The sequence below is a fragment of the Zeus faber genome (genome assembly GCF_960531495.2).
Source record: "Zeus faber genome assembly, chromosome: 13".
NCBI lineage: Eukaryota > Metazoa > Chordata > Actinopteri > Zeiformes > Zeidae > Zeus > Zeus faber.
The window spans coordinates 16,360,593-16,375,298 of record NC_137198.1 but is presented as its reverse complement, the minus strand read 5'-3'; the positions used below and the strand labels follow the sequence as shown (position 1 = coordinate 16,375,298).

The window sequence follows — 14,706 nt, the reverse complement described above, 5'->3', positions numbered from 1 at the left end:
GCCAATAAGACCCCGGCCTCTGAAGATGACGCCTATGGTGTGGTGCTACTCTTGTCACAGCAGCTGGTGCGTGTGCATGCGTGTCTGTGTGTGTGAGTGTGTGTGTGTGTGTGTGTGTGTGTGTGTGTGTGTGTGTGTGTGTGTGTGTGTGTGATTGTGTGCACACTTAATTATTTGTGTGTTTTTATGAGTATTTTAATGTTTGTCGGTGGGCAGATGCTTGAGCACGTGTATGTGCTCACTGATGTGTTGTGTGTAGTTGTGTATGTCAGTGCGTGTGTGTGTGTGTGTGTGTGTGTTTGTGTGTGCACATGTGTGTATGTGTGTGTGTGTGTGTGTGTGTGTGTGTGTGTGTGTGTGTGTGTGTGAATAAGCGAGCAGTGTTGGAGGCAGGGTGACTCCCTCTCTCTGAGTCACTCCCACTCTGCCTCCCTGGGCCCAGTGGCCTCTGCCAAGCAGCGAGGCTGAGCCAAGCGCTGTCCAGGATGGGAGGGAGCCAGGAATCCACAGACACTTTCATTTCCTCTGTACAGTTACAGTACACTGAGAACAGTTGCATATTCTCTGACAACACCTACTCAGCCTTGGCAGCTCTGACCTACGGCTTTGATCGCTCCAAACTTCACTTTTTAAAACATTTTTTCCCCATTATTCTTCATTCTCCCTCTGACACTCGGGAGGCAATGGGGAGTGCAATCACAGGAACTTTCTCGGGGCGATTTGTTCTCGTTTGTGCATTACAGCCTTTGGAGAAATTACTTCCTGTGTGTGTGCGTGTGTGCGTGTGTGCGTGTGTGTGCATATGGGGTTTAAAAGGACAACACACCCACCAGCATTAATAGGACATTGCTATTGTCAGGACACATTCTCTGCCCTCAAAATAATTTCAAAATTAATATCCTAGCTTTGTCCTCATAATTTAGTGTATTTGATGCTATTTTAAACATGGTTAATATTGAATATGCACCCCTGATTCAAGAACATCAGTGCTGTTTTAAATGCACAGTACATAATCCTAACTAATCTTGTTTTTAAAGACACACACACACACACACACACACACACACACACACACACACGTGTGTGTGCTTCTGTGACATGGTATGCTGCTACTGACGTCATCCTTCTCTCAATGCCAGGTGCAGATATCGTCCAGTGGCTGATGAAGAATCTCCTCATCGAGGATGCAGGTACAGCCTTCCAGCAGAGAACCAGAGTCCTTGCTGTGCCCACTAACCACTAACATCTCAGTCAGAAAGGCAGCTGGTCAACTTTCAAACCTTTCTTTTGCTTAAAACAGCTGAAGCCATCCACCTTGGAAGTCTGTTCGCTGCCCACGGCTACCTCTTCCCCATCTCTGACCACGTGCTGACGCTCAAAGACGACGGAACCCTTTATCGCTTCCAGGTACTGTAATACCCCTTTCCCACGGCACCAAACACCCGGTAACATCCGCTAACATCCGTCATTGGTCACCAGTCGGAAAGGAAAAACCTGGGTTTCGGTCCCGGGTTTTATGTCGTTGTTTATTTATGTTGCTGTCTCCTCTACTGTTTTGTTCCCAAATCACACTGGAACCCCGACACCCCTCTTTTCCGGCGCGTTTGTGACGTTGAATATGACGCATCAGGGAAAAAAAGGCATTCCTCCTGGCAATGGGAAAGGTATTAATCGCCTATTTTGAGGGTTTAAAAAACCCGCTAATTTTGGTGTCAAAAACGGTATAAGACAAAACATCTACTGCATATCAAATTGAGGGTCCTTGATAACAAAGAGATTGATAATCACTGTAGTATACCAAAGAAAGAATACCAATAAATCCTTCAGTCACACTAACGGGGTAGGTAGGCGTCGTCCTGCTGGCAGAGGCTTGGTGTCAGCGCTGGCTGCAGCTCAGGCCCAACAGGCCGGCTGCAGGTGCCCGTTTGAGGGCGTTTACATTGTTCCATCTGATCCGGGATGAACTCTGACAGGTCCCGCTGAAAGCGTTGGGCTTTCGCCGTGACTCACTCCCGTGACGGGTGCATTAGCATACTAATCCAGCCAGCTACAGTAGGCAGGCTCCCCCATGGGCAACCGTGCGGAGCTGCTTGTACCCTGCCTGCACTTTCCACCGTGTCACCCTCCCAACCTCCCCGCTCCGCCCTTGCAATCTACCCCAGAATCCGTTTATCTACACTCCCATTGCCCGAGCTTAAGCGCATTATGTGCGCGGAGCTCGGCGAGGAGACATGCGTGTGTCACCCCTCCGCGCTCATTCAGTGGGGGGTTAAAAATATTCCCTCTGATGTTTGTCATGATGCAACAGGCCAGCGTCATGAGGGCCTTTAAAAAGAGCTTTGCGTGGGGGGGCATTTCAAACGTATTGACGCGTCTCGCCGGCTGCGCTGCACGGAACAATGACAAAGGCTTTTTTTGGTGTGTAGTGCCACGTGGCTATAAATAGGTACCATGTTGAGGGATTTGCTTATTTGTGCGTACAGCCGGGAAACATTCCTTATTTTCACCCTGGCCCCTGAGTTGGGGTGATTATTAGAGAAGGGAAAAAGCGAGTGCACGTTCACTTTCCGATCGGGCGCGGCTGTGCTCCACCAAGGCGCACCATCCATATGTGTCTGCCTTTTGTTCTGGAAGCTAATTATCATTTCAGTGATATTAGTGATGAAGTATGTGGTCGCCTACCACCACGTTCTAATTCTGCCCACTATTAATAATGCACGGTAGATCTGAGGGATCCATTATTAATGGGCAAGGCAACTTTGAATCTGTAATTTCGGTTGCAATGGCCAATGAAATATACAGTAGACCCGGCGGAATACAGCGGTTTGCTCCCCAGATAATTGAGGTGCGGTGAATCATTGATCATCACCGGCCTGCACGTCTTCTTTTGACCTATTATGTAAAACAGGCGAAGGGGCATCCTAGGCAAAAGGGACACTATGGAAAGTAAAATTACAGTATGGACGACAGAACGCGGCAGAGTGGATAAAATGAAAATTATCGGGGGGCCTAAATCTGCTCTTTTTGTGATTTTGTCTCTCTCACAAGTCTCCATATTTTTGGCCTTCAAACTGTTGGGAGCCTGAGAACACAGACTATGGTGAGTCACGGTCTATTGCCTATTGGGCCACTGTGCTCTATAAATACCATAAAAAAACACATATGAAAGTATTCTTGTGCGTCCATCATCCTCTTTGAAGTTCAAATGGTTACAGTGTAGATCTGGGGGGTGGGGGTGATAAGACAAAGCAGCAGTCAGTGATGTATCACCTCTTAGGGTCCGTATAGTTGTATTTAATTATGCTTGTAATTAAAATGATAAAATATGGTGTCTGCCAATGCCAAAAACGTGTAGATGTCAGACCGAGCAGAGTGAGGGGAAATATTCCCTTCAAAAGATTGAAGAGTTTATGAGCTAATGATTGCCTCCTATTTTTTGGGGCTTTCTCTCAAATACAATTTGTCATGGCTCTCTCTCTCTCTCTCTCTCTCTCTCGCTCACCCCTCCCTCCAGCCATTTACCTGTGCAAGCGCACCATGCAGAACAAGGCCAGGCTGGAGCTGGCTGACTACGAGGCTGTAAGTGCTTTGTTCTTATTTGATTAGGATTTGTCAGGGACGCCCCCTTATTCAAGTCTTTCATTTACAAAAGCTATTTCTCAGAGGTTGCATCAGTGAGAGTTACCATTCTTAGTTTATCGCTTCCAACTACTGGCGACCCACAAGAATTTCATCATGAGCAAAGCACTTCTTGTGCTCCCCGTGCGCCCAACTTGAGTGAAGGAGGAAGTCTTACTGATACAACCTTTAAAATGCTGTGACACATTTACTGAAGGCCGAAAAAATAAAAAATCTCCCTTCACGAGTTTCTATAGTTTCTCCCTATGAGTATATATTTAAAGTATGTATTTACAATCATTTTATTCACTTTCTTATTTCATCTCATTTCATTTTCAAGCCTATCTTTTAAAATACATTGAATTTACACTATAAAACAACTAATTGACATATCAATTCAGCATCACACAATTGTATTCACTGAGTCAGTACCTGCCATCGCATGTAAAAAGTACATGAATACACAGTGTTTCACAACATACAGTGGCTATTGTCCTGCAGACTTCTCTTCCTCTCCTATTTGGGTCACTTTATGGCTCCGGGCCTCATTCCTCTATGTGGTAGTCGGTGCGCAGAGTTATTCTCCCATCAAACGAGGTCATGTATGTTTGACAGACGCTCGTTAAATAGTGTTTATTAAGGACATAACATTCAGTTGCCATGCAAATGTGATAAAGGTTTGTACACATTTTTTTTTTTTTAATTAATCTCAAGCGAGGCACCTTTATTTCCCCCCGTCTCAGCGCTACCTTTGGCTCATGCACGGCGTCTTGGCGGGGGCTAAGGATGCTGAGGGTGATGTTGTGAGCTGGAGTCATTGAGCGGTACAAGGCGCATGCACGGGCGAGGGACATAGGTTATACGCTTTACCCAGGGGCGCCTACGTGGGGCTTCGACTTCTTCAACTCCAGCCGAATGGATCATTTAACCCTGTGAGGGGGAAAAAAAAAAAAAAAAAATGCCCGTAACTCACCCCCTCCCTCTGAAACACCTCCTCCGGTTTGGCTCCTTCAGGAGAACCTCGCCCGGCTGCAGCGCGCTTTCGCCAGGAAGTGGGAGTTCATCTTCATGCAAGCCGAAGCGCAAGTTAAGTAAGTGGAAATATATAGAAGTACATTTATCACACACTAGATAACTACGTTCAGTCTTATATACAGTGCTATATATATAGAAACCTCTGACTGCATGCACAATGTAGGTGTTTGTGAACTATATTAGGCTGCCATCCTCGTAAAGAATGCATGTATTGCTGCTTCAGCTCTAGAATGACTCATTCGGAAGCAGTATGTGTTCCTTCATGTCAACCTTCTGGTGATGTACCTGCGGTAGACGCATGATCTCCCTCAATTCTATCTCTCGGTAAGATCTCCACCTAGTGGTGGACAAGTAAAAGCAGAACAGTAAACCCCATTTGTTATTCACCGGACAGAGGTTACTAGTTTTCTGCTCGAGTTTAAAAATATTTTACATTGGGGCGCTGAGGAGAAACTGCCCTGCAGAGGAGAGACAGCGAGAGATTACATTGCAGTTCATGCAGATAAATGGGGCCATCACGAAATGCCAGTTATGTAAGTGTTGGGCCCCACCAGTGGTAAAAGCAGGCATCGCTTGGTGAGGTGAGAAGAAAGGTTGCAGAACTTGATCCTTTTTTATTTTTGTCTTGGCAGCTGAATTGTCTTACGTGAGGCATACTGACTGTGTGTGTGTGTGTGTGTGTACATAACTAAACGTCTACTTGAGATTTTTTTTTTTTGACCGGAATTCTGTTTCCAGAATCGACAGAAAGAAAGACAAGGCAGAGAGGAAGATTCTGGACAGCCAAGAGAGGGCATTCTGGGATGTCCATCGCCCAGTGGTGAGTGCGGTTACGACCGGGGTTAGGACAGAGGCAGCGAGAGGCAGGTGTGGTTGTCGGAAGAGACGTGCAAATGTAGGAAAAAGAATGGACGTTTGGAGCCCCGTGAATACCTGAGCTTGTGCTGTCGATGCCAGTATCCGATTTGGTACCGGTCAAGACTCCGTACCGGACTTTTGCGGCAGACTGTTGCATTGCTGGGATGAATGAGCAGCCTGGCGCTGTGCGAGCAGGCTGCGCAGATCCAAGATCGCATGCTGACGAAACCCTGTTGTCCGACTTGGAAACACACCCCGTCTCTCCTTCTCACAGCCAGGCTGCGTCAACACCACGGAGATGGACATCCGCAAGTGCCGAAGAGAGAGGAATCCACACAGGGTAAAAAAGGTGCGCCGGCGGATCTGTGCGAGCGGACGTCCAACAATGTCGTAAATCATCATCTTGGCACTTTAAGTTATTTCTTTCCTCTCCCGCAGTCGGTCTACGGGGTGCCAGATGAGAACCAGAGCCAGCCCAGTCCGGCGCACATCCCCTCACAGCCGGTCAAGAAGCCCACCAAAGAGGACGTTCAAAAGGAGGTAACGCCGCAGGCCGTCTCCGAGGCTTGTCACATCTGACGCTGCTCAAGTCGCCCACATTGATCATCGTGACAACCCGAGATGCTGACTGATGAGCCGTCCCTTTATTTAACTTCCCAATTAGTTTGTGACCCCCTCCTCTCTCCTTCAGATCACCTTCTTGAACATCCAGCTAGACAGACACTGTATGAAGGTGTCCAAAGTGGCGGACAGCCTCATGAGCTACACGGAGCAGTTTATGGAGTATGACCCGTTTGCCTCCGTCACCGAACCCTCTAACCCCTGGATAAGTGACGACACCTCTTTCTGGGACTTGGAAGCAAGGTGAGGCCTCGAGAGAAGGTGACGTTAGAATGAAAGCCAAAAGTGCAGTGGCCTGAACAGTTCTGCCCCTTGAGAGACCCTTAGTTTTTGGGGGTTTTTTCCCCAGACTATCAATGTAATATGGATAGAAATTGCAATCAAAGGTTGATTGCGTTTTGGCTTGACCGACTTCCAACTTGCCAAACACAATTCGCTCTAATGAGCTTAACAGTCTCGGAGCAAAAGGTCCTGTGATGAAAAAGGTATTTTTATTGTATACAGTACGGTACAGTATGACTTTTTGGCTTCGTACCGCTCTGTTCCGCAGTCGTGACCCAAGCCAGCAGCGTGTAAAGAAGTGGGGCTTCTCTCTGGAGGAGGCTCTGAAGGACCCAGCGGGACGGGACCAGTTCCTCAAGTTCCTGGAGTCGGAGTTCAGCTCGGAGAACCTACGGTGAGTCCCAGCCCCCTGTACCACCACTGCTGCGTTGTATATCACAGCGTAACACACACAGTCTAACAAACAGTTTTACCTGCACCTTTTTGCAGAGTCTGACTCCTTTTTCCTTTTTGCTTTTTAATGGCACCTGAGGAGGGGGGCTGGTGAAGAGATAATGTGATGCAGATGTTCCGTGTGTACAGGTTCTGGCTGGCAGTTCAGGACCTGAAACGCCGGCCCCTGCAGGATGTGGCTTCCAGGGCCCAGGAGATCTGGCAGGAGTTCCTGGCGGAAGGAGCGCCCAGCTCCATCAATCTGGACTCCCACAGCTACGAGCGCACCAGCCAGAACCTCAAAGACCCCGGGCGATACAGCTTCGAGGACGCCCAGGTGGGGGGAGAGGGGGGGGGAGGGTGTTTACACATCGCACCATTTTTGGTTCAGTTGGACACGGTTTAAGCGGTAATACGTAAGATTATAAGAAGCAGCCGTTGCATCAAGGTATTTGCATTATTCATTATTAATATTATGCATTATGCATGTGCTCCTCTATATGCCGCTCCATTGTTGGTGGCGGGGTCCGCCTTTTTTGGCACAAATCCAAAGATCGGGCGAGTGCAAGAAGTGCAAAGCAGTTGCTGTGAATTTGATAAAGCGGCGTAGATAGAAGAAATATCCCCACCATTTCAAGTGACCAAACCCCCCCCCCCCCGCAAAAAAAACGAAAAACAAAAACAAATCAATTGATAAGAAGAGGGCAAACTTGCAAGGAAATAATCCGACCCGTCGAAGATGAGGGTCAACCTGGGTGTCGGGGAAAAAAAAACAACTCTTTTGTCTCTATTGCATTTTCCAATGGAATTCTCAGACTCGCAATTGAACTCACCCAACACGGACAAATCCTACGGACTGCCACATTAAATATGTCGCTTGTTCACATGCAGACACACACGACAGCCGCACAACACACCACATTATGTGGGAAAAGGGGAGGAACGGCTTGCGTTCTAGGGCCTAATGAGCCGAGTAATGTCATTGAATGGGTTGTGTCGACAGTATGCCATTAATTCCTCAGGCACCATGTGTTTAGATCGTGTCAAGGGGTGCAGACTCTCCTATTGGGCTGTGGTGGTACAACATTTATTTAGACCTGTCACACACAGCACTGCTTTTAGGTTTCCATGCTTTAACGCACGCACACACACACACACACACAATTATATAACCATCTTATCCCCCCCCCCCTCACACTATCGGTTTTTCTCCCTTAGTTGTCTTTCTTTCTTTCTTCCTCTTCTCCTTCCTTATCCTCAGGCTGATACACACTCAAACCCCCGTAATCCGTTTTCTCCCTCCTTCCTATTACAGGAGCACATCTTCAAGCTAATGAAAAGTGACAGCTATGCACGCTTTCTGCGATCCAACATATACCAAGACCTCTTGTTAGCCAGAAAAAAGGTGAGCCGCGCTCTCAAGACTTTCATCCCCACGTTGCGATTGACATGAGCATTTTGCACCTTTCTATTTATATGTTCAAAAAATATGAATTTGTTTGCAGTTGAATGTAGTTGAGTGTTGTGGAACGGAAGTATAAAATATAAGAATTGAGGAGTTGTGGTGTTACTCCGCAAACCGGAGTACTGTCAATATCCTTTATTCTGTGCTTAAAATAGTATTGATGTGATTTAAAGGATAGGTTAGTCGTTTTTCAATCCGGGCCTCGTTAAAATGTCGGTTCCAATCATTTATAACAGTTCATGGCACAAAGTCACTGAAGCTTGACTGTTGAGAAACTTCCCACTGTGCAGTAGAGCGTTGCGTTTCTCAACAGCAAAGCCTTCAGCAAGGTTGTGATGTCAAGATGTGCTGTGAATGATGGAAACCAACAGCTCAATGAGGCCTGGGTGAAAAGCAGCGACCCTTTCGCCCGAGACCCACAAAGTAAAGCAAACGAGCACTTGGTGGTTCCTGTGTAATACGGGGCTTCCGCAGCGCATCACAGCTCCCCCCCTGTACATAACAGCCTTCATGCCGGTCCCCGTTTGGCCACCGCTCCCCCTGCTGGCCAGTCGACGCCTCCGCCGTTTCCTAAACGCCACATTCTAACCTCCACCGTGTCCATGGCTCCTACCGCTGACGCCACCTCATATCCTCACTTTAAAATACATCACCGCCGCCCCTATCAACACCTTGACCTTACCCCCCCACCCCTTGCCGGTCCCCCCCCTCCCCGCCCCCTCCCACCCCCCACCCCCAGCAGCAGCCAGCAGACACTGAACAGGGCCGCCGCACCTCCCTGGAGAAGTTCACTCGCAGCGTGGTAAGTCACCTCGAGCCGGAGCTGCCCGCACCACAGACAAACGCTGGCTGGCTCACAACCGCTGGCTTTCGCAATGATAAGTCTCATTACACACCGTATCCTCGTCCATCATGCCTGTAAAAAAAGCTCTGTGTAGCCGCGGCGATGATCTTGTCGAGTGTGTCTCGGACGCAAACATTCCAGGTGAGCGTCATTCATATTGCGCTCGTGTGTGTGTGTGTGTGTGTGTGTGTGTGTGTGTGTGTGTGTGTGTGTGTGTGTGTGTGTGTGTGTGTGTGTGTGTGACCCCGGCGTCTCGGCGAAGCTAATGTTCTGCTGTCCGCTGGCGTTTCCAGGGCAAGTCGTTAACGGGCAAGCGCCTGACAGGCCTGATGCAATCGTCCTGACATAGTCCCGGCCGGAAGGGGGTCGCGAGCCGCCCGCGGGAGGGCGACCGCCGCCGCGGCAACGGGACGGCGGGCGTGACGGAGGGGCCGGGCGGGGGGCGACGCTGCCCGGACACGGAACAGAAGACCGCTGCTATTCTGGAGATGCGCCAGTTGTTCCGCTGGGCGTGTTCGGGGGGCGTATCGCAGGCGGAAGAGCCCAACGACAAGGACAACGTCAACCTCAGCCACCGCACCATTCGGCACACGGCCCCGCAAGACAAGCACATACCGTTGAGGTCTTCCCCTGCTTAGACAGTTTGGCGGCATAATGGTTTATTAGGGTCATAGGCGATCAAACCGGATCGGTCATTTCTAATGCTTTTATGTCATTTTTGTATTTTGAATATCTCCTGGAAAACTATAAGCACATCTCTGGTATCACAAAAAAAAAAAAAAAAAAAAAAAAAAAAACGTTGATTTTGGTCTTTGGTGGACGGATCCAACAGTAATGGTAAATCAAGGTTGCGAGATTTGCAGAAAGATAATATCCAAAGAACACTTACAGAATAGTTGACTACTTGGGTTGCCAACCAAATATTTGGTGGGTCGAAAAGTTGGGGGCGGCCCCGATTTTAAAGGAAGACACGAGTTTCATCCAAGTCACATGGGAGCATAGACAGACGTACTCCACACCTCCAAGGGCAGTGAGCAATAAAGACTTGAGCACACCACAACGATGACATACTTATCCAAATCCTTTTTTTTAAATATATATTTGAAATTGATATATGTTTCATATTAATCACATTATACGTATATGTTAGTCTCCTGATAAACATAACCTTTCAGCAGTGATCAAATGTATATTTCTGTTTGTATCCTCGACTAATTATAATCGATAAGTCTATTCCAGAAAGGGTTTTTCATTACATTCCAAAATCCGGGGAAAAGGGCTCAATGTAGCATTGACAATGCGTTGCATGTTAACTGTCTTTGTTCAGAATTGATGTTTAGGTTTATACAATAGATCATCACGTGAGATATACACAGTCGGCATGAAGACCAGACAAAAAATATACACCCGTTTGCTATTCTAGTCGAGCCGCTTCATTAAGAGGCTCATTTTTTTTTTTTTTTGCATTATTTTTGGCTCATTATTACATGAGATGCATAACTCTTTAGTTTAAATACCCACACACAGAATTGCTTTTATCTAATAGCTGAGGGGCTTAAAACGTTGTGCCTCTTTAGTGATGTCACCGCTGCTGTTTTGAACCAAAATGGGATTTTGTTTGCCGCGGCGATGACTCCGTATGAAGGTCACCGCATCGCCGGCCATCCACAACTTAGCTTTCATGACAAAGGTCGTCGAGTTAATTCACCAATATCCATTCAAAGAAGGGAAATGCAAAGCCTACTGCCCGACAAGAGAAGTCGACCTTTGTGTTGCATGAGTAATTCTCTCCCCCGTTCATTTTGGCAACATGTCAGATGTCATTATTTGGGGGGGGGGGGGGTTAATGCTTTGGGGAATTCTACACTTTTTTCCCTAACCCCTGGTGTGCATGTCGATGGAGAGTTAACTAATCACTCATCAGGATGAGAAAAACGCAAAGTTTTTCCCAACCTCTCCAAAGACAGGAGGAGACGGATGAGATGGGGCAGAACAGCCCTTTAAAACGCCACACTGGGGCAGCGCTCCCAATGGGACGCAAAAACCTACTGAATGCAACGAGGAACACTGTTCCACCGACAGCTCAAGCCACACCTCTTCCTCAGCTGACGGGATTGTTCGTGGGCTGAGGAGGATTTCATTTTGTCAGCTCCCCCGCGGGGCCACGTTCTTAACTGCCAGTTACTACAGTGACACCAGATCACGCCGCTGGATGAGCACATGATCTATTCCAGAATATTATTTTCTAATATAGTATTTGCACTGTACAGGTCATATTTATGATCATCATCCTCATCATCATGACTGATAACCTCTTCGTTATAAAAGGTAGAGACGCCCAGTACATGAGATCATTGTACTGAATATTATGCTGCACAAACACATTGAAACTATCTAAACATCGCATCGTACGTTGGCTCTATAGATTGTTCATCTTTCTTATTTTGACAGCACATTTTATGGTATGGGCACATTACTATGCATGTAATATATCCAGGGCAATTTGTGCTTCTAGTTTTTCCAATCAGCAAGATAACTACTGGCACTACAAAGACCCCAGCTCCTGTTATTATGGGTACCAAATAAAATCTATGGACCTGTACCCCCCTGCGTGTGTGTCTTAATACTCCTTTTAACAGCTTCCTCTCAAGGCAAGAGGAGAGACTACCACAATGCAGATTTCCACACCAGAAGAACGCGCTCTTCGGTCACTGCGTCCACCGGTTATTACCGTATAGGGACGAATGGAAAAACAACATGGATACAACACAATCAAGCCTCAGACACGGCGGTCTTCACTCACCAGTCCATTCCACGGGAACCGGCACCAGTGCTCGCCGGTAACTGTCACACAAACAAAACCGGCAAAAGAGGAAACCCGGGCGTTACCAGGGCAAAGATTCTTTCTTTTTAATTTTTTGTCAGAACAATAAAAATAGTTTACAAAGACTTCATTCTCTCCATTTGGACTCGTATTTACAGCTGAAGATGAAACAAACACCCAGTCACGTCCATTTCATCTCCTCTTGGCTCCGTTCCGACCCCCGGGTCTCGCTCTCCGTCCCTGCAGGGACCAACAGAGGGATCCGGGAGCTATTGCTGTGTCTTTGACGAGGTATACAGGCTATTACATTATTGGTGACACTTGTCTTTAAACCGACACTGTCAATGACTTTGCATTTTGAGGGGATTATTTGTTTTTGTTTTGTTTTTTTGTTCAGGATTGCACCATAGATCTGTTCGTATAAGATGGCGTTTAGAGGACTATGATGTGACACGTGGTTTTTCACTTGTGTGGCATGACATTGGTAAGAAGAATCAAACTGGTTTCAGATGGAGTCTTTGTTAAAAGGAGATAAGAAGGTGTTGGATAGAAATAAATAAATGATGCGGGGAAGAGGGAAAGCCGGAGCTTTTCTCGCAAGTCAGCGTAGACGGATGTGATAATGCGGGTAACCCCTCTTCCTCTACGGAATCAAGACATTTTCTTCACAAATCATTCAAATACGTTGCACCTGCAGTGTGCAATCACATAATAGGATTCAAAAATAAAAATAAAATAAAATAAAATAAAATAAAAAGTGCAACCTGTACATGGAGCTTAAAGGCTTTTTGATACAGTACTTCAAATACCTTCCCGATTTCATAAAGCATTGGGCCTCCTCCTAAATGCACTCGATGAAAAATATCACAGATAACTTGGAGCTTTACAATGTATTCCTGTGTGCATACTGACTCGTATCCAATGAGAGACGGAAAGAGTGTGTCCTTGTATAATTACTGGTATAGTCCTTGTACGCTTTTTGAAAAGGAGTCTCTGTGTTAAGTCACAGGCGACAGAGTGAATGATTTCCACAAGAATGGAGGACTGGAGTTCAATTCAAGACTCAGAATGGAAAGTATAACGCAAGTCAAAATAAATCCCCAATAAACAGCCATGGAATAGAAACCTATTATTGCAATGTTATTTACAGCAAGACAGTAGTTACTGTGACAGGAAAACTGCAGCAAACTAATTCGCTTCTGGGAGTACATCATAACGGGGTCCTTACAAAGTGGTTCTGTCTTTCTTTGCCAATTGAATACAATCGCATGATTCAGGGCTGAGTGGCTGAACAATCAACAGCAAAGTGAACGAAGGATGCCTGAGTTGTTGTGGCTTTTGTTCACCTGATCGCGACGGAGGTATCAATACAGTCTCGACAAACCCAACAAGTCAGAATTACACAAATAATCAGCCGGTCTTTCAAAAGTAAAAAAACAAACAAAAAAAATAATAAAATATGCAGAAATATCATACAACGGAGAGAGGACGAGAACGTGGGCAAATCCATTGTGACCCATTCGTGTCATAATGAAAACTGGCAAAAGGAAGGAAGACAGAAAAGAAAAGAAAGAAAGCGAGCGGGGAGGAGAGAGAAAGAGAGCGATTAAACCTCAGACTCCACATCAGAGCGTTAGCACAATAGTCCAGAGGTCTGCTTGTATTAGTGGTAGGGTCGAGCACCGTCTCCATGGCTGTGCGGGGGTCAAGGGTCACCTGTCCAGTCGGGGGATCGCAGGGTCATGGCTGTCAGAGCTGGTTTCCAGTCCGGGGCGGCAGGCTGGCACAGTGAGGAGGGTAATGACGTCTTAGTGTCACGTTAGATCACGGAGCGGGTCCAAAAGCAGCCCTCGGGTGCACACACACCCCACGGTCCCAGAGCCTGCCGTTCTTAGTGTTCCCACAGCCCAGCGGGGGCAGATCTACTCACATTTCAAATGTTCTGTGACGATCGATACCCATTCTCAAGGGGTCGGTTACTTCAATTAGGCAGAAGGACCTATCCGGGGAGCGGAAGACTATCCATCCGTTCCCGGCGGGTTTGCTCTGGGCCCGGGTTGAGGAAGAAGGCCATTTTGGAGGGTTCATCCATCCATGCCATGGTACTCGGTGCTCCTACGTCACAACGACAACGCTGCGTTTACGACCCTGGGTCCGCGCAGTTCTCGGGGGGGGAAAAAAACGGGGGGCAAAGCTTGACCCACGACGGAGAAAATTTTTAAAAGAAGGAAGAAATAATCGGCAGAGCGGAGAGCGAGGCTTGCGTTTGTCCGCCGGATCCAGAGCCATGTGATGTCTTTTGGTTTGCTATATCCGGTTGACACTGCAGGGTCAAATTGGAGGCCATCAACAGACACTTGCAAATCTGAGACAATCCGCTGCTCGCATCACACCTCACACAGTGTCTCATACAAGCAGGGACCATGTAGGTTTTCCTTCGTTTTCAGGAGTTTTTCAGTGGTCTGCACCAATGGGTTCGTCGGTTCCTTCATTTCTAAAACATGACTACAATCCATCGCTGGAGCAAAAAGAGGAGGCGTCATGGTCACATTTGACTACTGATCCGAAAATAAAAACATCCAGTAGCTGAAGGATGGGTTCGTAATGACATTCGATCATCTCCCCACCGCATCGCTCATGTCTTTTGATTTTAGACGTATCGTCAGAAGTTTCATTTGTTTCTGGAGGAAAAAATAAAATAAAAATCAACAAGAAGTGAGAAGCAGA

At 47.0% G+C, this 14,706-nt stretch overlaps 1 protein-coding gene across 6 annotated transcripts in view; it reads left to right on the top strand.

The window, feature by feature from the left end:
* The window catches only part of LOC307238695 (regulator of G-protein signaling 6-like), a gene marked incomplete at both ends in the record, with an annotated part of 38,592 nt that extends 29,067 nt beyond the window's left edge, over positions 1-9,525 (top strand). The window contains 14 exons of one of the 6 annotated variants that reach the window (XM_080011795.1): positions 1,140-1,190; positions 1,301-1,407; positions 3,049-3,100; positions 3,515-3,579; positions 4,633-4,709; positions 5,392-5,473; positions 5,786-5,860; positions 5,950-6,051; positions 6,203-6,375; positions 6,683-6,808; positions 6,997-7,183; positions 8,162-8,251; positions 9,054-9,113; positions 9,449-9,525. In XM_080011795.1, the coding sequence (XP_079867921.1) occupies positions 1,140-1,190; positions 1,301-1,407; positions 3,049-3,100; positions 3,515-3,579; positions 4,633-4,709; positions 5,392-5,473; positions 5,786-5,860; positions 5,950-6,051; positions 6,203-6,375; positions 6,683-6,808; positions 6,997-7,183; positions 8,162-8,251; positions 9,054-9,113; positions 9,449-9,499 (1,298 nt within the window). Of the gene's footprint in view, positions 1-1,139; positions 1,191-1,300; positions 1,408-3,048; positions 3,101-3,514; positions 3,580-4,632; positions 4,710-5,391; positions 5,474-5,785; positions 5,861-5,949; positions 6,052-6,202; positions 6,376-6,682; positions 6,809-6,979; positions 7,184-8,161; positions 8,252-9,050; positions 9,114-9,448 lie in introns of all 6 variants that reach the window. The other 5 variants (XM_080011794.1, XM_080011797.1, XM_080011796.1 and 2 more) reach the window with 5 other exon arrangements.
* Between the last annotated feature and the right edge of the window lie 5,181 nt (positions 9,526-14,706).